At 43.6% G+C, this 22,179-nt stretch overlaps 1 protein-coding gene across 3 annotated transcripts in view; it reads right to left on the reverse strand.

The window, feature by feature from the left end:
* The window catches only part of LPIN1 (lipin 1), a 94,305-nt gene that overhangs the window by 14,729 nt on the left and 57,397 nt on the right, over nt 1–22,179 (reverse strand). For 2 of the 3 annotated variants that reach the window (XM_028722560.2, XM_028722562.2), the window contains 11 exons: nt 21,778–21,978; nt 20,155–20,250; nt 18,622–18,947; nt 17,965–18,072; nt 16,407–16,514; nt 9,924–10,053; nt 8,466–8,790; nt 6,563–6,656; nt 4,606–4,796; nt 3,337–3,430; nt 2,373–2,442 (listed from right to left, as the gene is read on the reverse strand). In XM_028722560.2, coding sequence (XP_028578393.2) covers nt 2,373–2,442; nt 3,337–3,430; nt 4,606–4,796; nt 6,563–6,656; nt 8,466–8,790; nt 9,924–10,053; nt 16,407–16,514; nt 17,965–18,072; nt 18,622–18,947; nt 20,155–20,250; nt 21,778–21,978 — 1,743 coding nt within the window. The remainder of the gene's footprint in view (nt 1–2,372; nt 2,443–3,336; nt 3,431–4,605; nt 4,797–6,562; nt 6,657–8,465; nt 8,791–9,923; nt 10,054–16,406; nt 16,515–17,964; nt 18,073–18,621; nt 18,948–20,154; nt 20,251–21,777; nt 21,979–22,179) is intronic. The other variant, XM_028722561.2, reaches the window with a different exon arrangement.

The raw sequence follows: 22,179 nt of genomic DNA on the forward strand, positions 1-22,179 counted from the left end.
CAATTTAAAACTCAAGCAAAGAGAGTAAAAGGAAACATACTATCTGTGGACCACAAATCTTGTCAAAGCAAAACCTAATGGTATCCAGAACTGTACGGAAGTAACTTAAACAAGAACACTTACAAAATTTAAAAAAAGAAGAAGAGAAAATGGGAACGAAACAAAACGAAACAAAACCATAATAAGCCGTTAGTATAATGTTTAGGAGAGTGGGGAGAAAGAAGTCTCTACTTCACAGCTGTTTAGTAAAAATCATAAAGGGTTTCTACTGGTAAGAAACACGGATAGGCAAGATGGTTAGCTGTCCCCAGTAAATAATAATGAAACTAAGCAGGATGGTTGGTTTAGTGTCTCTTGAAAGCTATTCAGGAGAGTACAGGCTAAGAGGTATAATATAATAAAACATTCAGCACCAAAATAGCCACTAGTTGCTTCTTGATGAGGGTGAGGAAGTTTATTTCTTTAACATGTTGGACAGCAAAAAAATTCCTAATTTGTTTTATCCTACAAACAAATATGCAAGTTCAGTGCATATTCTCTCCATGTGGCCTTATGTCAGGATTGACAGCAATTAAAGCAAGCCCAACCTATTCAAATTCACTTGGGTAAATTCTGAAAAAAAGAATATCTGTGCTGATCCACACAGGAGCATTTGCTACCTGGTGATTGCAACCATAAACAATGATATGCATGCACAACTGGGCCATTACAGATAAAGCAAGCGGCGGTGGGGAGAACTTTCAGGTTCCCTTAAAGGTAAAGGGACCCCTGACCATTAGGTCCAGTCGTGGCTGACTCTGGGGTTGCAGCACTCATCTCGCTTTATTGGCCGAGGGAGCCGGTGTACAGCTTCCGGGTCATGTGGCCAGCATGACTAAGCCACTTCTGGCAAACCAGAGCAGCTCATGGAAACGCCGTTTACCTTCCCGCAGGAGCGGTACCTATTTATCTACTTGCACTTTGATGTGCTTTCGAACTGCTAGGTGGGCAGGAGCAGGGACCGAGCAATAGGAGCTCACCCCGTCGCGGGGATTCGAACTGCCGACCTTCTGACCTTCTGCCACCCGCATCCCCTTACATTGCCTCAAATGCTAATGCCTTCCAAGAGAGTATTTTCATATTCTGATGCCAAAGTTGATGCCAAAAATGCCGCAAAGTTGGGTTATTTACATGCATGTGTGAACTGGACCTGTGTGAGCAATGGCGCAGGAGAGAATGTGGCAAAAAGAATGCTCCAAAAAGAATGCTCCAAAATGTGATTCAGACATGGTTCCAAATAATCCTAAATCAGCACTGGTGACAGCAGGTAGCTATATATAGTTCCAGCCAATGGTCTCTGATTTCTTTAAGACCTGTTTTGGCTACAGCACTGTGGCACCCTGAACCCTTTGCTAGAATTGATCGATTTGAATTTTATTGCTCTATCTGCGGATATCTCTAAAAAGTGTGTCTCTGTCATCCCTCGAGAGGCAAGAGAGATGTGTGTCACTGAGTCCCATCAGTTCATCAAATGCTAAACAGATCAAGAGTTGTTTGGGCCTAGCTGCAGGTTAATATCAAACTGCAACAGCGCTGGTTCGGCTGTCAACAAGCAGAGAGGTCCGTAGCCGAATATAAATGTATCCAGCATTGCACTTTCAAGTTGGAGTTACTCTTTAATAGCTATTTTACACGAGAGATGCTATACTCTAATCTTTCTGTCCTCCAGCAGAGGACACTGGGATCAAAGGAAGGCTTACAGCCCAACTCTCAAAGTTCAGCCTTAGCACACAGTTCTCAAGAGCCACTGAAATCAATACAACAAATGAGCATTAATCAAGCTTGCCTGCTTGCAAAAAGCAGTTCAATTGTTGAGATGAACTGTTCGTTCCTAAAGGTTTGCAGTTTGAATACAAGTCAGATTCATGAAGTCACAAGCGCATCCTCAGCCAAAGTCTAGAAAATGTTGGTTCGTAGCCCCAAAAGTGACCAAGGCAATATAACCACTGATATGCATGAAGCTGAGGACCATTTTAGACCACATGAGCTGGGGGGAGTTGGCACACATCACTGAAATTACAACTCTCTTTGCAAGGGTTCTTAATTGTTGACCTGGCCAGTGTCTCAAGCAGAACATACACAGCTTAGGACAGAAACTCTTCTCCCATCCCAGTCCCAGGAGTAGGAAGACTAGGGGAAAAAGAAAGAAGCAAGGCCATATGCCCCAAAGTGTGTTGAGGCTTGGGAAGCACAGAAACGTAAAAGCATGATTCATGGATGGTAGCCAGCACTGCTCAAGTGCCTATGGGCTCCTCCCTCTGATTTTTTGCTCTATCCTTGGGCATAGTGGCCTGTATTTCTTTCCCCCAAAAGGCTTCCAGGGTCAATCTCACCTTTGGCAAAGGTTTCTGGAATGCTTGCATCGCCAGCAGAAGAGGAGCTGCTGTAGTCCAGTTGTAGTACCTAGGTCAAAAACAATTTGATACACCATTATTGAAACTATCTGCCAAATATCAACACATGTGAAATATACTCGGAGTCAAGAGTGGATTTCATGCTCTTTATTCAGCTCATAGTAGTGAGGAGGAATGGAAGTTCCCCCAGAATGTCTGCTTTATATACATTATTTACACAATGGGCCCCATGTGATTGGCTAATTCCGGGATTTACCTGTAGGCCAATCAGGTTGCGGATTCACTTCCACCTGGAGCTGGATTGGGTGGCTCCTGTGGACCAATCAGACTGCTGCATTCTGGACCCTATTGTTCTAGGACCAATCAGACTGCTGCCTTCCAGATCCTATTCAACTCAGTACATAACAACATGCCTCAAGGCACAACTTCTCAGATGTCAAGGAGCTAAGTAACTATACAGCTTTTAGAATACGTCTGAAGGCAGCCCTTTACAGGGAAGTTTTTTTCATAATGTTGAATGTTTTATTGTGTTATTATATATGTTAGAAGCCACCCAGAGTGGCTGGGGAAACCCAGTCAGATAAGTAGGGTACAAACATCATCATCACCATCATGCCATCAGGTTAGTGCAGTGGCACTGAGTTACATCTGCACTGGGACTGATCTGTAAGAGCATGAGAGCAAGATGGGTAATGTACTGATTCACTGCTCTGGAGAAGCTCCTGTATGGCTACAGCTCAGTTGGGTAGAACATGACACTGATAACGCCAAGGTTGCAGGTTCAATCCCCCTATGGGACAGCTGCAATACAGGGGGCTGGATCAGGTGATCCTTGGGATCCCTTCCAAAACTCTACGATTTTATGAGCTATGGAAATAGCTTCAAATACTCTCATCTGTTGTTTTAATTCGTTATTTCTATAACTCTGCTGAGTTATACTTACTTGCTTCCAATCTTCACCACAAGGTTAGGGTCGTCGATAATAGCAGGATTGTCCACAAACTGCTGATAACTTACTTCTTGTTCTAAGAACTTTTCTGTCAGGAGAGGAGGGAGGGGGAGGAAAGAATTCATGAGACGCGGGTAGTGATGGGATATATGGCAGAGCTGGCCCCGTCACTACTGCTTGAATAGCAGGCAATAAGGGGACCAAAGAAGGATAACTGCACCCCTTAAGACAGGTCCACCCAACCAGCAACATCCAGCACTGAGGGACTTCTGGCGATTCCCTCACGGCGAGAAGCAAAGCTACAGGGAACCAGGCAGAGGGCCTTCTCGGTAGTGGCACCCGCCCTGTGGAACGCCCTCCCATCAGATAAGGACTGCTGCCATTTAGGTAAAAGGTAAAGGGACCCGTGATCATTAGGTCCAGTTGTGACCGACTCTAGGGTTGCGGCGCTCATCTCGCTTTATTGGCCGAGGGAGCAGGCGTAGAGCTTCCGGGTCATGTGGCCAGCATGACTAAGCCACTTCTGGCGAACCAGAGCAGCGCACGGAAACACTGTTTACCTTCCCGCCTATTTATCTACTTGCACTTTGACATGCTTTTGAACTGCTAGGTTGGCAGGAGAAGGGACCGAGCAACGGGAGCTTACCCCATCATGGGGATTCGAACCGACGACCTTCTGATCGGCAAGTCCTAGGCTCTGTGGTTTAACCCACAGCGCCACCCGCGTCCCTGCACCACCCGCATCCCTTTAGGGTAGACCAGCTTTTCCCAAACTTGGGTCTCCAGCCGCTTTTTTGGACTACAGTTCCCATCATCCATGACCACTGGTCATACTAGCTAGGGATGATGGGAGTTGTAGTCCAAAAACAGCTGGAGACCCAAGTTTGGAAAACGCTGATGTAGACAATGGCCTGACTCAGCGCAAGGCAAGTTTCTGTGTTCCTAACTGCGGAACAAATATTCATTGTGATGTGGTGGCTGTGTACACCTTCAAAGAGCATCCTTTCCCTCAAAGAATTCTGGGCATTGTAGTTTGCTAAGGGTTTCTGGGAACAGTGTGAGGGTCAAACAACAATGCCCAGAATTCTTTGAAGGGGGGGATCTGTGTTGATTTGAAGTTCAGTGGGTTCGCAGCCAAAAGTTCCATCATGCCTTGCTGTACGACACCCACAAGAGGTCACTGTTTAGTTTTCCAGAAGAGGAGCCGAGTACTAAAACGAAGAGGTAGTATAAAAAATAGAAGCACAGATGCTCTCTGCATACCTTTAGATATTTCTTTGTTCTCACTAAGTCCGCCGCAAAGTGAGATAGCAATGGACGGCAGGTCCCTTATTCCATCTGAGGTGCTCTCAATGCCGCTATCGATACCTGAGCTTCCGACTGTCTGAGGGGACTGGTTCGCTGAGCGGGGTGCATTTTCACTCGCAACCTTCGACTGGGCGGCAGGTTCATCACTGAGAAGAGAAGACTGGCTTAGCTGTCTCCAGCACCCATACAAGCTCTTACATGCCCAATCTTGAATTGTACTCCCTTGGTGCTGGCACTGCATCGGCCTGTGCACTAAGTTATCTCTCACAGCCAGGATGGGACACCTGTGGCCTGAAGACATTTGTTGGTCTGCAGCTTCCCTAAGCCACAGACAGCATGGCCTAATGGTCAGGGAGTAATGGGAGCTGGAGCCCAACAGGCTCCCCAAACTCGCCGGATGCTTAAAGCTTCCGAGCACAGGAACTTCATAAAAATGTACTTGACTGACAGAATTGTGGTTGGTTTTTTTTTACATTGCTTCCAGGCTTGTTCTCACTTATCAGGACTCAGACACGAGCTGTCTCCTGCACCCCTGAGACTCTTACTGTGGACCATCAGCTATCAGCACTCTTTAAAAAAAAACACAACCAAACTACATTTCTAGCCTTGATGGCTGGAGAGGTTAATTTGAAGGTGTGATAAGTATGTTTATTTATGCACAGACAGCTGTCTTCATGATTACTACTTCTATTTATATTTCAGTTACTTCTGTTCGCTGTTTTTAAAAGGTATTAACAATTAAAAACAGAAACATGGGGCAGCTGGATATATATATATGTATCTACTCAGAAGTAAGTCCCATTGAGATAAATGGAGCTTTCTCTCCCAGATAAGAGGATTTAGGATTTTAAGCAAAGTTGGTATCAAGCGTACCAAACTCTGTGAAAGCTCTGCTCAAGCGCGGAATTTTGCATGCGGATATCCTGAAAACCTCAGCTTTCATTTTAAGTGTGTTGGCGGCAGAAGGCACCGGTTAGGCTTAAAGGTGTGTGGATAATTGCTTGGTGAAATCTCAAAAGGCTGAGGGTTTAGAAGAATTTGCAGTGGTCAGGGTAGGGACTCAGTGGCATGTGTAAATTCTTTCCACCCCTCAAGACTACCAAAATTCAAAACAAAGCAAACACAAAAGTTGCCCAAATTGAACGATTTATCTTTTTGCCTGTACAGTGTTCATGGGAATAAAGGTGCATCATCACATTCCATCATTTTAAGGAACGCCAAGGCCTTTTTTTAAAAAAATGCATGGCAGAATCCTCACTCCACCTTTTGCCACCACTACCCTTTGACCGTCCCCAAAGTTCTCACTCCTTCCTCATGAAGGTGAGAAGGCATGTTCAGGTCTGTCCTAATTGTGTCATCTGAACCCTAAACTGTGGGGAATCTTAGGTACGGTTAGTTTAAAACACACCAGCTTCATAAACTATGCCTTGAAGGCGGCTTGTTTCAACAAACTATAGTTTACCACATTTTGTCTAGCTTGGGCCATCATAATAAGCTGTGCTCAATCTAATATGAAAGCAAAAGCTTCTGAATTCCTCCACATCAGAGGAGGAGGGGAGAGCATGTGAGCCCAAGGCAGGGTTTAGTATGTTCTTTCTCAGCCTGGTGCCCTCCATACATTTAGTATTATAATTTCCATCTGCTTCAGAAAGAATGGCCAATGACCAGGGACAATGGAAGTCACAGTCCAATACTTCCAGTGGGCACAAATTATCCGGCAGAATCTGATTTCCTAAACAACCCCTGAAGAATACTGTGGGGAAAGTGAATGAATAATTCACCATTACTGGAGAATATAAGCTCCACTAACATTGCTGCAACCATTAGGAAACTGCTTCTTGATCCATGCACACCATTGTGGTCTGTTGAATCAGACGGATGCATTGTAAGTGCTAATTAATACCATGCGTACTTTTTAGGAAAATAGAGTGCAGCAACCTCTGGCTCCATATCTGTGATGTCATCTAAATAAACACCGTCAGCACCAAGATGTCGGCTACGCTTATCTGTGAAAGGCAAAAAAAAACCACGGTATTAATAGAAAGCACTCGATTTGAACACTCATTTCTCTCCTCCAGAGGAAGCCACAGATTCTGCTTGCCTGGTGTGTGTGTGTGTGTGTGTGTTTGTTTGTTTGTTTGTTTGAGGATGTACAGTCGGTCCACTGGCAAAATATCTAATTCTCATGGTAGCAACTAATGACCCTCATCTCCATCAAAGCTGCCTTGGCCATAGGGTTTTGTCTTGGTTTAGGAAGGAGCACGTGAGTTACCCCTTCCTGATAGAACATAATATAGAATGAGAGGGCAATGCTGCAGGGGAAAGACAACAAAAGCAGGTGCAAAATTTGTAATTTCAAACAAAGAGCACTAAACCCCAGCCTTTGCTTTGCATCCGCACCCATTTGGTCATTTGCACAGTCACAGCTTGGCTTGGATTGACATGCAAACTGGTTCAGAATGCTCTTAGAATTAACGTGAGGGCTGTTGTTCTCTGGTCCCATGTGAGGCCATCCCATAAGCACCTATGTTTGGCCACTGGAGAACAGGATGCCAGCCTTTGGTCTGATCCAGAAGGGCTCTTTATTATGTTCTTGAAGTCGGGGGGGGGATGCAGCTATGGAGTGGGGAAGTGTGCCCCATTGACATAAAAGCTAAATAGCTTCCAGTATTGGGGGGACCCACCCAGAACATTAGAGAGCAAGCAATCATAATTATTTCTGCTTGAAGAGAGAGGAGAACCCTAGAGAGAATAGGAAACCTCCCACTGATTTCCAGGGAGGCTGGGATTCTAGCTATCCCGCTTGCGAGCAGCACAAAAAACCCACAACCCAAATGCTTAAAAAGAGGAAACTTGTCTGTATCCTGTTGCATGCCTGTGAGAAGGAGAGATCTTTCGCTTTCAGTCAGCTGTAAACAAATGAACTTACGCAAGACACACAACTACGTAAGAGCCTGAGAAAGCTGTCTGGAAGGTGAAATGCTTCGAGTTCCCACAACAAGCTAAACAAGGGATCTCCAAGCATTTCTTCCGCCAAGATTTCTTCCGCTGAGTCTCTTCACTTCCCCCTTTTGAGGTACAGAGCCTGACTTTCCACCAACGGACTCCTCCTCTAGCACCTGATACTTAAGTGATGGAAACTTACTGGAACATTCCCGCAACCAAAGCTTGCCCTTCTTCCATTTTTGGAACTTCCGCTGAATTTCGCCCAAAGTGAAATTCAGAGGTCAGTTTTGGGAAGCAAGGTAGAAAGGGGCTGGTGACCCCAGGACCACCTTCAAACTGGCCTCCAACTCTGCTTGTCGGGGAGCAAGCCCTGGTAAATTTAACAAGGCTTGCTTCTGACTGACTGCACATAGTTAACAACTACTCTGGAACCTGTGACAAAACCTTTGACAAAATCTCCAAAGAAGCTCAAGGGAATATGACAGTTTCTCGGGACATTTTGTGCATCTTCCGCTGCAACAGCCAATTCAGCCAGTGTGTTTCGGGGCGCTGGGAGGAATTCAGAAAGAAGTTTTCCTCCCTTCCACCCCCCTCTCCTTGCTCCCTATCCCCTCTAGGCTTGCAAATTTGGATCCATCTAAGGAAGACATTTCCCTTTCTTCCTCGGTCTCTCAGTCAAACACCTCTTTGCAAATTAAGTTCCACTGCTGCTTATACAAAAGGCAAACTTCTTTCTTCCTTTCATTCCCACTATCTCGTTTTTTAAAAAAACAACAACCAGGCACAATTAGTTTTTCTCTTAAGAAACTGCTTAAACTTTTCCAGTGCCTGGGTTCAAAACCAGAAGCAATCGTACAAGCAGCTTTTACCTTTTTTCCTGGAGGGAGAATCGGTTTTGCCGCTTATTGGCTGTGCCAAACAAGCCATAGCCTGCTTGACGTCTTCATTTGCAGGGAGTGGAGGTGCAGCTGCCCCTAACATGTCTACATTTGGCTCATTTATCTCAGGTATTCCTTCTTGAAGCTCAGGTTCTTCCAGAGTCAGCACAACATCCGCCTGTTCAACGGCAGGTAAGGGAGTACTACTCTGAAGATCCTCCAGAACGTCGTTTTGAATGACTCGAAAGTGAGTGCTTTCAGAAGGATTCACATTCACCGCAGAGCTGGATTCTTTTAGCCTGAGTGGAATAGCAGACTGAAAAGAGGATACACACCTGTTTAACAACGCTTCCTTGATTAAGAAGAAACAAGATGCTGCGAAATGCAAGCACTGCATTCACACCAAAACCTAAGTAATTGTCCTGCCATGTAATAATAAATACCAGCAGCAACCCTGGGTTTGCAGCCGAGCACATGCTCAAAAAAAGGAGAAGCAGCCAATCTTTACTTTCTGATCAGGGTACCAGTCTGAAAGTTGTGTCTATGGAAACCACTTTCCCAGGGCACAGTCACAAAGTCACAGAACTGTAGAGTTAGAAAGGACCGCGAGGGTCATCTAGGCCAACCCTCTGCAATGCAGGAGTCTTTTTTTGCCCTGTGTGAGGTTCGAACCCATGAACCCTGAGATAAAGAATCTCATGCTCTACGAACTGAGCTATCCCATACAGTCGGAGGGCACATGATGCAGCCATCTTGCTGAAGCTAAGATGGCATGAACCTGGGCAGTGCCTGGATGGAAGACCACCTGGGAGTTCCACACACACACACACACACACACACACACACACACACACATCCCATAGAACACCTTGGTTGGTTGGCTGTCCCTTGAGTTGGAGAGACTTTTCTCACAACAAGAAACCAAGCCCATGGAATGAGCTGTTCAGCAGGCACCTTCTGTTTTAACATTTAAACGCCTGTTTAAATGTTAAAACAAACCTATGCCAAGAAGCACCTGCTGGCCATTAAGAGATTATCCTTCTGTAAAAGTTAGATGATCTCCAATTTTAAACTTAAACATGGTTTTTAATGTGTGGTTTTATATATTATTGCTGTGATCCGCTCTGATGTCTGGTTTTTTTTAATGAACAGCGGTACATTTTTTATTTTTGCAAATGAATAAAATATAAATCGGATGCAATGACAAACTAAAGTTAGTTTAAAACTTTTTGAAGCCACACCAGAGGAGAACAGGGAATCATCCTATCTCAATGATTGTGCACATAGCAATAAGTTTTGTTTTGGTGTTATGACTTCACCCTCCTTTAAAATATATTTGTTAGTTAGTTCTCTGTTACCTTAAGACAGTCAGCTCCAAAAACAGAAGAAGATTGAAGCTATTTTATCATAGGCATTTGAAAATATTCCGGAGGATGTTTCCCCTCATACCTTTGTGGCTTGAGGTAGTTCGCCCCAGTCCCAATGCATTTGTGGATTATTCTTCTGGACGCCCCTTTCCAAAGATTTATTGACTAACTCGGAATCACTTTTAGGCGTTGGGGGCCGTGAACCTGAAGGACTGCAGAAAGAAGTGGGGAGGAAATGAGAGAAGACATGCATTAAACAACAATAAACGTAAGCACAACCTCAGGGCAATTTGAGATCCTTTATTGTTAGTGGCAATCTGAACTGAAACATGCTGAATGCATTTCAGACTTAAAATGCAGTATGAGCCCAGTTCAATAAGCAGCCGAAAGCACAAGGTTTTAAAGTTACATGCAAAGTAATTTGTGAGACTCAAAACCCTAGCAATATAAAAGCTGCTTGCAAAGTACTTAGTGGGTCTATGAATGCAAAATAAATATTCAAGCAACCCTAAGCACATTTATTGCAGGGGGAAGGGGTTGAATCCCACTAGCTTCCAATGGGATGTATACTCCCAAGAAAGTTTATTTAGGGTTTAAAGCTTAGTAACATAAATCAGTAGTTTGCCAGCACACAAATACACTCCCATAGCTTTCTTTTGCAGAGAAAAGTCAATAAATGTTAATCTATGTTAGTATTCTGAAACCCCAGGAAAGCCACGTTTTGTGAACAGGTAATGTGCAAATGTGGCTGGCCATACACAAGGGTTCCGATACCATGAAAAAAAGGCAACAGGAGATGTTGGTGGTGGTGATGATGATGATGATGATTGGCAGATGAAGGTGATTGACTACATGGGCCTAGCAGAGATGACGAGCAGAATCCGAAACCAGGGAAGAGAAGCAGCGGAAGAAGAATGGAAAAAATTTAAGGACTATTTAAAGAAATATTGCAAAATTACTGAAGGTTAAAATGATGTTGGATTAGTGAAATAAATGGTTGCTAGCGGTAATGGTTAAGATAAGGAGAATAAATAAGATTAAACTAAATTAAAATATGAGAAGATTTGCTGAATAATGGATTAGAAATTGGAATGCAGAAAGGGGAAGCATGAGGAAGTCGGGAAAGTAAGGTATAAGAAAATAAGATTGGAAATTATACTCGTTATTTTATGTTTGTTTGTTATGTTTACTGTATTGTTATGCTTTGTTTTTGTTGTTATAAGAAAAAACCTTTAATAAAAATTTTATATATATATAAAAAAAAAAGATGATGATGATGATGATGACAATGGTTGACAACCCACCCTTGACCCTAAGGTCCCCAGGGTGGGATACACAACATTAAAACACAATATTAAAAAGAGTTTAGAGCAACTTATAATGCCAAAAACAAGGTGATTCCTAGAATTCTAGACCTCAGGTGTCCAAAGTAAAAGGGTACCCAAGGATATCCTGGGACAGAATGAGTTAGCCCCTATAGCATGAATTCACTCAGTGCATTCTCTTCCATGGGGAGACACAGAATAGCCCTGCGACATGGAAATGCCTGAATCAGCCCTAAATGGACAGGTCACATGAACCACTAATCTGATTGTGGACAAAACGGTTGCCTTGGAAAACAAAGGATGGAATAAAAATCCATTTATGCAAGTAACGTTTTAATGCATAGCGGCAGCACTGACAAACTGATGGGAAGGAAGGAAGGGGGAAGGAACTGGTGCATTGATTCAGTTCTCCCTCAAGCACACATTCACACACACACACACACACACACACACACACCAGGTATGCAGTGTCAAATCTGTGTAGGCTGTTACACAGGCAGCCTTTGACCCATGGCCCCACCTCCCTGCACAAACATTTTTGTGCAAACATGTCCTGATCCAGAAAAATAGTATGCTGATCCCAAAGGATCAGGATGTAAATATTTGAAACTTGAATCTATGGATGTGCTTACACAAAACAAGAGGAACGATCTGTTTTCTTACTTAATGGGGGGAGGGGGATACAATAGCTCAGCTAGTGAAGAACTTTAGGATACAACAAACTAGTTTGTCCAAACAACTACATATATAAAAATGATACATGAGGCTGAAAAAATCCCAGGTTCTTGGTCCCCCTGGTACCCAAAAGCATTCTGATGTTGCCCAATTCTGACTTAATGCACCCACCTAATATTGAGCAAACTAAACTTGAGTTCACACCACCAACACACTAAATGTAAGACGTGCGTCATAAGTCATCAAGAAGACATGAATAATTCGGTTCTGGGACTATTAAGGAGAAGTTCTACAAAACTGCCTTTTTAAGCTAGGAAACTGCAACCCTTTTTGGTCTTGTGGACACATTTGCAATCTGGAGCAACCGGTGGGCACCACACACAGAGATACAAATGCCACAACCTATTCTGTTCATTGCAGCAGAATGCTCCTTCCAGCCTAATTTTGGGAAATAGTGGGGGGGGGGGGAGGTCCCCGTGGGCATCTGGAAAGCCTACTGCAGGTGGGTCTGGACTACGTTGCCAATCCCTTTCTAAAGCCAAAGCCCAGATGAACTGTTATCGTGTTAAAAGAGAAATGGCATCTCTTGGATTACTAGAACAGGAACTATTTTTAAAAAAATAATTAATAGCCTTAAGCGTTTAACTGAGCACTTAACTCTCTGTACTAATACACTTCTACATTATGGACAGGGTGAAAAAGAAAATGCATTATGCCAGGTGAAAACGCATTAGATCATAATTTGTGCTGTACTGTATTAGCAATCCCCTAGAAAAACATCATACCTTTCTTAAAAGTTGTCCTGCAACGAATAACGCTTCAAAGAGCTTACAATTTGAGTTTGACAGAAAGCAGGTTCCCCAGGCGGGAAAAAACCAAACACATTTAGACTGTGTGGAGAAGGACAGCACCAGGACTCCCACTAGTTCTGTGTGATCTTAGATTACGTTTTCATTGGAACTGCAGAAATCTGGAAGCATCGGGGTGTGGAGGGCTTATGAGCCAGCAAACTGGATGCTGGCAGTCTGTTCTTCTCTAATGTATTTTGGCATCCAGCTGAGCAGACCCAAAATAAGCCTTAAAGGCTGGAACTGTTCCTCAAACTAAGCTCCTCGACACACCTTGACAATGCACCTCCCGGCTCACCACACCCATTCCAGCTTCAGGATTCAATTCACAATGACTCTGGTATTCCCAAGTAAATGTGTGTGAAATGCACAGGAGTAGTAGTTCAGGCCGTGGTGACTTCAAGACTGGGTTACTGCAATGCACTCCATGTGGAGCTTCCCTTGCTCTTAGTATGGAAACTACGGTTAGTGCTGAATGCTGTTTCATGGATGCTGACAGGAGTGAAACCCTGTCAGCATATGTCTGCTCAGAAACCTGCACTGGTTATGCATTAACTACTGCGTCAAGTTCAAGGTATCACTATTAATATAAAGCTCCTAATAGCTTGGAACCTGTTTATTTGAGGGATCGATTTACCCCAAATACACCCACTCAACTTCAGACAGGAACTTTCACTGCGCTCTTCTTGGTTCCTGCTAAGTTCAGGCAAGGTTATCCAGGAATGTAGCAGCCATTGTGTGTTTTAATCTCTTTTTAGCTTATTATAAATTTTATTATTTTTTCAAAAAATATTTCACTGACAATTTTAATGTCTCTGTTTTGCTTGTAGAGGTTGCAATTACAAGCAAGCAACATGTATGTACATATTGTTAAATAAAAACATCTTTAGACGATGGTAAATGATAGACAGATGATAGATAGATAGATGATAGAGATAGATAGGGAAAATTTATATCCAGAATGTATACATTGCCAACAGGCACTGCTTAAATGTCACCTTCTCTAAAAGGGTGGCTGTATTTTCTGCAGACTTTCTGGCAAATTTAAAGGATCTCAGGCTACGCCTGGCAATTTTGCAACATCACATAAACAGGAAATACAGTGTTATCTTCTAAACAAGAGACAGTGAAAAAGGAAAAACAAGCAAAACAGACTGTCCAGATAGGACATTATGAACCTATAAATGCTAAAGGACCCACCAAGTCAAAGGGGAAGCCCAATAATTAATGGAATTTCATTCAGAGTTGACTATAGATTTCCCTCAGTTCAAAAAGCATATAGGTCAGTTGCTAGCAATATGTGAGGACAACTTTCAAGAGGGAATGAAAGATGGAGGGGCAAGCCTTGCTCCCCCCCCACTGCCCCCCCCAAAGTAGACTGCCAGCAACGAAGTGGAGAGAAGCATTTTCTTCTGCTTCATTTGTCCATATCCACAAAAATCTTATTACAGAGGTTCATCAGGAACGACAAACATGGATGCCAGCTGAAAACGCTGTGCCGTGAATAATAATAATAATAATTTATTATTTACACCCCGCCCATCTGGCTGGGTTTCCCCAGCCACTCTGGGCGGCTTCCAACAAAACACTAAAATACAATAACCTATTAAACGTTAAAAGCTTCCCTAAACAGGGCTGCCTTCAGATGTCTTCTAAAAGTTATTTGTCTCTTTGACATCTGGTAGGAGGGCATGGCAAGCTTTGTTTACTGAATGCGAGTCAAATAAACATGCAAAATTAGATCGACTCACTAGGGGATCAGAACATTTGTCAATGCAAATCACCCTGTGCAACTCACCCTAATTCAAAACCTTCCCAAAAACCCACGTCACCTGGTTGCCAGCAAGTCCTGTTGCCTGTTGTAACCACACCCTCTGCATACATCTCTTGCTTCAAAAGATTACTGAGGAAACAGGGCTGGCATTGCTCAAGAGCCTCTAGTTCGGGGGAGGGGGCTGGGGAAGCTGTGTGCCCCCGGATGTTGTTGAAATTCAGCTCCCATCAGTCCCAGACACCAAGGATGATGGGAGGTCTAATCCTCAATATCTGGAGGGCCGCACGTTCCCTCACTCCTGTCCTAGTTGCTAATTCCTAGCATATATAGAAACATGGGTCCTGCACCCAGTCATACGTCCTGTTCTTCTCCTTTACTTAGAAAGTACTAGAAGATGCTAAATGCTGCTGATTTTCCCTCAGTACATGAAAGCATGGTAAAAATATATATGCAGGCGCTTCCTCCGCTAGCACTGTGAAAGGAAGAGTGACCAGCGGGTTGCCATCATCACTGTGTCTTCCACCAACATAATTCTCCCCTTGTTTGTTTCTTTTAAACTATAACAACATTTTGTATCGCAGTGCATCCTTTGGGGATTTCGCTTCAGTCTTCCCCAGCGCAAACACGAACCACTTTGAAACACAACTTGCTTTGAAAAGAAAGCACAGTTGTTCTATAACTCAAGAGCCTGCTCTCTCTTTTTTCAGCAAACGATATATTTATTCACCGCAATTTGTCTGTGGGAACAAATATATATTTCAACATATTAACTTTCGACAGGAAGTACGAACGTGGATTTTTTAAACAAACAAGCAAACCATCGGGCTATTTTAAAATGCCCAAACTCCCTGCTGTTTAAGAGAGATTTGAAATTAGGTGTCCCTAAAAACGTCTTTAATAGATTTGAAATTAGGTGTCCCTAAAAATGTAGGGATGCAGGTGGCGCTGTGGGTTAAACCACAGAGCCTAGGACTTGCCGATCAGAAGGTCAGCGGTTTGAATCCCCGCGACGGGGTGAGCTCCCGTTGTTCGGTCCCTGCTCCTGCCAACCTAGCAGCTCGAAAGAACGTCAAAGTGCAAGTAGATAAATAGGTACCGCTCCAGCGGGAAGGTAAACGGCGTTTCCGTGCGCTGCTCTGGTTCGCCAGAAGCGGCTTAGTCATGCTGGCCACATGACCCGGAAGCTGTACGCCGGCTCCCTTGGCCAATAAAGCAAGATGAGCGCCACAACCCCAGAGTCAGTCACGACTGGACCTAATGGTCAAGGGTCCCTTTACCTATAAACATCTATCTCATATTCTGGTTCTTGCAACTTTCTTGCCCTGATCGAGAGGACAACATGTGCTTAGTCGGCAATGGATGGTTCTGTGCTCATATCACCTGCATATGTGGAGCTTTCCCCTCTCACTGAAGTAATGAGGAAGCTCTTGTGGTCAAGGGAGCTCCAAAGGTGCATCAGAGCCCCTGTGCCTACAAAAGAGCATTGGCAATGTACACCTGTGTTGTACCATGAGGAAACTACCTGCCTTCGAGCTGGGTTGACCAAAGGGGACCTAGTGTTGGATAAGACAGTAGCCTAAGGGCTTGGCAGTGAAGGACCCTGAGGAAATGCAGGCAGCTCAACAAAAATAAGGGAAAAGGAAGTGGAAGAGGAGGAGAAATGTACAGGAGCTGGAGAAATAACAAAGGACTGAACTGCAGATGATAACCAGCCCAATTTTTGGCCAGAGGTCTGCAGTTTCTGCGTCATTAATACAGTGGCAACATAAAGTGAAACGAAAACCCTAATTGCTAACCCCAGTTTCCTGCCAAGCAACTGTGTTAGTAATAAGGAGTAGTTTGGTAAGTCTGAGGAAGGCTGCAAAACTGTTTAAAAGGGTTAAAAGGGTTAATCAGCATTCCAACAAACCAAAGGAGAGCTTTGCGGAGAGTTGCTGTTCTACCTGTCTGTAGCAGGATAGTGAGAAGACTGCTGAGGGCAAGAACTAGATAAGCCTCCATCTGCTGGAACAGTAAGATGAGAGGACTTCCCTGGGCAAGTTCTGGGCTTACTGGACAGTGTGAAGTGTAGTAAAAGGAAGGGAAAAAACAGGCATCGTTATTCCACAATACGCTGCAATCAACACATGCTGATGGGACACACAGTGACATCCCCGCCCGCTTGAAAACAAGGAACTCAGCTTAAAGAGACCTGAGTTTCTAAGCGACAAGATCCGGAATCACTATAAGCAAATGTACAGTAAGTCAGTGTACCGTTCAGAGAGACACCAGACTACAGCACACAAAAGGTTGCAATCATTTGCAAATATGACAGCCACCATTATAATAACATATGCAAAACAGTGATCCACCCTGGCCTCTTCTGGTGCAACAAGTGCGAATTTGAGGGAGAAGAGTACAAACTGATCTCATCAGAGGAAACAGGCAGAAATGTTATCTAAAATATGTGTGTTGCACAGACATACTCCACTGCCGTTTAACCTTTCTCTAGCAACTGGATTAAGCATGAGATCACTAAAAGGTGTTTTTAGTTATAAGAACATTATTTTGAAATGGACAAAGAAAGTATAATACCTTTCCATGCTTTTTAAAAAACAACCCTACATCTGTATGATTTTGCCCCCAAATCAGAGTGGTCCGCAAGAAACACGACCTAACTATCCCCGTAAAAGGATCCTATATTATGACTAAGGACCCTTCCACATATAATGCGATCAAAAATCAGAAGTATCACATGTACCCGGTGCTTATGGAAGGCAGACCTCTGTAATCATGTGAGGTTCTTTACTCTTCCATTACCAGCAACAGAGATGTTCCACTTGCATTCATGTAGCTGCCTCATTGAATCGTAAAACCAGTATGTAGGAGTTAAACTAATTTTGTTCCCATCAACATGATCCTATCAGGACTACTGCTGTGCCGCAGAATGTTCAGTCGCAACTAATAATGGATAATTAAGATCAACAAGTTTTCCGAAGGTTCAGCCTCACACTAAACATCACATACCCTGAAACTCTACTCCAAATCTACTCCTCTTCCTGTGCTTTGAAATGAAGAAGTGGTTTACACACACTCACGTGTAACAGGTAGCTGAGCACTCAATGAGTTGGCTTGCACATAGTACCAAGCTCAACTCTGGCTAAAGGCAGTTCAAGATGACATACCAAGCCAAACCAAGGATGAATGAAGTTACGGCAGCAGGAGGACCAGGAAAGGAAGACAGTGTTCTCTCTAGGAACCCTCACATTCATGCTAAGCCATGGTTTGGCTTAGTGTTATGGGCACAAACCAGCTCAACGTCTGGATGAAACCTGGAATGCTTGATTATCCTAATTATGGGTGTGCATATGCGGAGCCCAGAAATATACAATCATTTCATGAATGTTACAAGTGTGGGAGGAGCTCAACTCCCTTCAACTGCTGCACAGTGTCTGAACTTGCTGGACGAAGGCACTTAGCACAGAAGACTACCTGAGGTACTCCAGTTAACATATACCGTACCTTGGTGAAGGGGACCATTCTCCATCCGAATGGTGGTGAGGGAGCACACTGATTGAAGTTGTATTTATCTCAAGCACTTCATCTCTACAAAGATCAGAGGCAGATGTTCTGAGTATAAACGAACAAAGAGAGGAAAAGAGGTTTAGTTTTGTTTTTGTGTGTGTGTGTGTTTTTTTAAAAAAAACCAACAACCTCTCGTTCAGAGCTAGAATAGCATTGCAACACTGGCAAGGAGAAAACTACTTCCCTTCTCTAAGAACTGTTATGCTCAAACGTCATCTCAAAATGACTGGAAATCCAGATGCTTCTGATAAGAAGCGCAAGTTGGAAAACAAAACAAAAAACACAACTCTAGCGGTCAGAAATTAGCGGTTCCTTAAATTTCCTTAACCCCCTGGGCCAGGAACTCATGATGAAAACTTTTTCTACTTCCTAAAGTGAATTCAGTTCTCTTTTAAATCCGCTGACTCTTTGGAGCAAGTATGCATATAGGAACTTTGTGCAATATGAGAAAACTTTGTCCAGAATAAAATCCATATGTATCCAATCATTCTCATGCTGCAGGAAATCCACACGACGTCTTTTCATAGGTATTTGCCTAAAGAACATTAATGCCTCTGAATAAATCGCTTCTCCGAGTTTAAGCAGGATCAATACCTTGTATTGTCTAAAAGCTCATTTTCTTCGTCGGAACTGATTTCTATAGGGAACATGTTTTCATCTTCAGTGGTATCGTCATTTTCATCTCTTTTTGAAGTGTCTATTTTGTGGGCAGATCTCCTTCTACGTTTCCTCCTTTTCTTCACAGAACAACTAGAAGTGGGCTCAACAGCGGATGAAGAAACAGAGTTTGGTAGCTGTGAACTGCTTCCAGTGTCCATGTTTCTTATCCTGTCCACAGAGTTTCTCTTCAGCTGTAACTCCATGAGGGCTGTTCCCTCCGTAAGAATGGGAGATGTAGCCAAGTGGTACGGAATTGCTTCCTAGAAAAAAGAGGGAGGAGACAAAACAGCGTCTTATTCCCCTTGATATTCTTTATTTCATTTCCATTGACATTTGTGAAGATTAATCTATCCCTTCATCACACACACACATATGCCCCAAAATGTACCTCAAGCTTCACATAAGTTAAGCTTTTGTAAATACCTTGCAGCTCTTTCAAATTTTACAAAGCATAAGGCTTCATTTAGGCTATTTGGGTGGATCTACATGTAGGGGGTGGGAAACGCTATAAAAAAGTTAGAAATTAAATTGTTGTAACAAAAGGGGGGGAAACCTATGTAAAAACACTATTGAAAAGTTTTGTGCTCTCTGGTGCCAACTGGTGCTGCATTTTTATAACACATTCAAATCATTGGGTTTTTTTGTTCGTTTTTTTCTAATGTAGCTGAATCCTTTCTCACAATGCTTTTATGGAAGTGCTTCCCTTTGGACTAAATAAGTATATATAAGATAGCAACATCAATCATGAAATCAATGCAAGATACGTGCTATGGAACTGTCAAGAGCTGTCCCACGTGCCAGAATGGGCTCCCCTTCCTGGAACTGGTTCCTTCCTCTGTGCAGAGGGACTAAGCTATATACTCTTGCACTGACTAGTTCTGCAGCAGGAACATGGAAGCCCTGCTTGATTTTTTATTTTATTTTTTCCTTTTGGGGAAAGCATGCTCAGAGGCACAGATCAGGAAAGTAATGGAAATCCAATCACCTTGGCTTTAGGCAAATCAGCTAAGCCAATGAATGCCTTGCTACCAAAAACAGCCAGTTCACACAAACAGGTAACCATCAATTATACAGCCAGCAGTCTCACAATATCCAAGTTTTCCTCTGCCAATGAATACTGCCAGCAGGTGAGGAAGAAACAATCAGATGGGGAAACGTTCCATTTAATGACAGCTACATGCAAACAGCAACAAATGGAATCACTACAGAAATAATGGGGTCATGTGAAGTGGCCTTTAGGTTTTGCCATCCACCCTCTTCCTCCATCTGTCACTGTGTGTAAATCAAGTCTTGAAAGGTGCAAGAAATAGAGATCTGCAAATGAAATCAGGTCTAGCAGCCTTCTCCCTATAATGGATCTCTTAAAGGCATAGCAGTCTTGGGGTCTGACGATCCACTACAGATGTTGCGCTGTAACCATAATTTATCAGAAACGAAAGATGTTTGGGAAGTGGAGCTTCATCTTACCTGGTCATCACCAGTTTCCTCTACAAAAAATGCTTCTCCGTTGTCCCCTAATTTCATATGCAAATCCACAGATTCTCCATTGATTTCTATGTCAACCTAGGGAGGGCAAAAGACTTTTGAACAAACGTATAATTTCACTGCAGAGCACTGAAGAGTTAGCGTGTGAATGAACATTCTCTTATATCTGTGAAAAGGGCTAATTCACATCATCCTAGTTAACATTTATATAAGGTTTTTCAAGTGATGAAAGTACTTCACATTATCTCGCAACCCTTTACAGCAGCCCTGTAAGGGACATCAGTACTATTATCCCCATATTTCATGGTTTTTGGGGGGGGCAGGTGCTGAGAGGGAGAAAATAGAGGTTTGTCAAAGGACATCTATCTAGCAAGTTCATAGCTAGGGTACAATTTGAAGCAGGGAACTTCTCAGGTGATCTTCATATGCAACACCTCACAGTGGCGTGTGCCTGATCTAACGAAAGTTAAGCATCAACCAGCTTCCTGGTCCCAGGAGCCACTGAACTCCGAATAAGCAATTTTAAGTGACATTTTCAACAGCGAAAGAGATAAGCTTAAGCCCACCGAATCCCTATTAAAAATATAAAAGTGCTTAAGGTGATATGTTGTCCATTGATAGGCTCAGTATTGTAAATAAACAGTGGCCTTACCAGTGATAAAACAAAAAACAAAAACCCAATCTGTGAGCAAACAATCCATCTGACACACAATAATTACCACCTCCCTGGGTTTTGTTGTTTGGTGAAAGTGCTGAGGACACAAAATTCTAGTTCCCATAGTTCTTTTCTGGGGAGTCCAGAACATGCATCACAGATCTGCCCAGAGGGCCAAAGCAGATGATACATTAACTTGCACAATGACATTTGCCTGTGCTTTCCTTTTTACCATGGCAGCTGGGGGTGGAAATTTGAGACTGGGACTGCAGTGTGAGGAAGATTGGGGAGGAGGATCTAACACTTCTTGATGGAAATGTCCCCCACCCCGGTCAAAGCGACCATTTGCCCAGAAAGGAAGCTGCTATCCCAGTCTGGAACAGGGACCCCACAGCTACAGATATATGCACTGCACTGTCTCTGCACCTACATCTTAGTGTCTCCATGAGAAGGACTCAAACTCAGATGACTCACAAGTCACCATACTGAGCACCACCTTCTACATTACCCCAGCCTAAGGGCATGGCTCTTCCATCATGCCTCAACTCTGGTGGTGACTCTCCTACAGCTTCTCCTGATCCACAGTCCTGCAGGAGTATGTTATATGTGCCCTTGAAGGGCTTCAGCCAACCCTCCTGGTGGGCTGGGGGAAGCCACTGGAAGAGAAGACCTTGACTGGCCTTCTTAAGTTTTCAAATGACTCTGGGCCTTTGCTGAGACAACATCTTCCAGCGCTCAGCCAGCAAGGCCCACTGGGAGCTGTCATGGGGCCTGAGCTGAAGTGGTTCTAGTAACCACTAACACACATCACTGTGCATGCAATGTATCATCAGGTGTGGTCCTGAAAGTGCATAGGATGAAAACATCCCTGCCCCCAGCACAATATATTGTGTGAAGAAGGAGCTACTGACAAAACAAAAAGGATGTCAAGACATCTTCTGTCCCCCTACCACTTTTTCCTTCGAACGCAGAACTCCCATCTTTCCAAAGCGCACGTGGAAAGGCGAACAGTGGAGGTTCCCATCAGGCTGGCGGACAACGATGACATCTATGCACCCAGACAGCGTGGCGGGATTTAATCCTTTATAGAGCTCCTTCACAGTCACAAAGACTTGGCCTGCTAACTGCCCAACGTAATTCATGGTTTGTGCCTGGAGAGGAAAACAGGACAGAGGGAAGCATCAGAATCTGGATGGACACATTAAGACCATTTGGCAACTGCAGAAAATAAGAGACCAAAAATATTCTATAAAACAACCTAAGGTGACTCTGGAAGGCTCTTGGGCCAAATCCTACACACACACACCCCCATGAGGAGTACTGGTTAGCTTACTGGCTTCCCACAGGAGTGT

This window comes from Podarcis muralis, chromosome 3, assembly GCF_964188315.1.
Source record: "Podarcis muralis chromosome 3, rPodMur119.hap1.1, whole genome shotgun sequence".
Classification (NCBI taxonomy): domain Eukaryota; kingdom Metazoa; phylum Chordata; class Lepidosauria; order Squamata; family Lacertidae; genus Podarcis; species Podarcis muralis.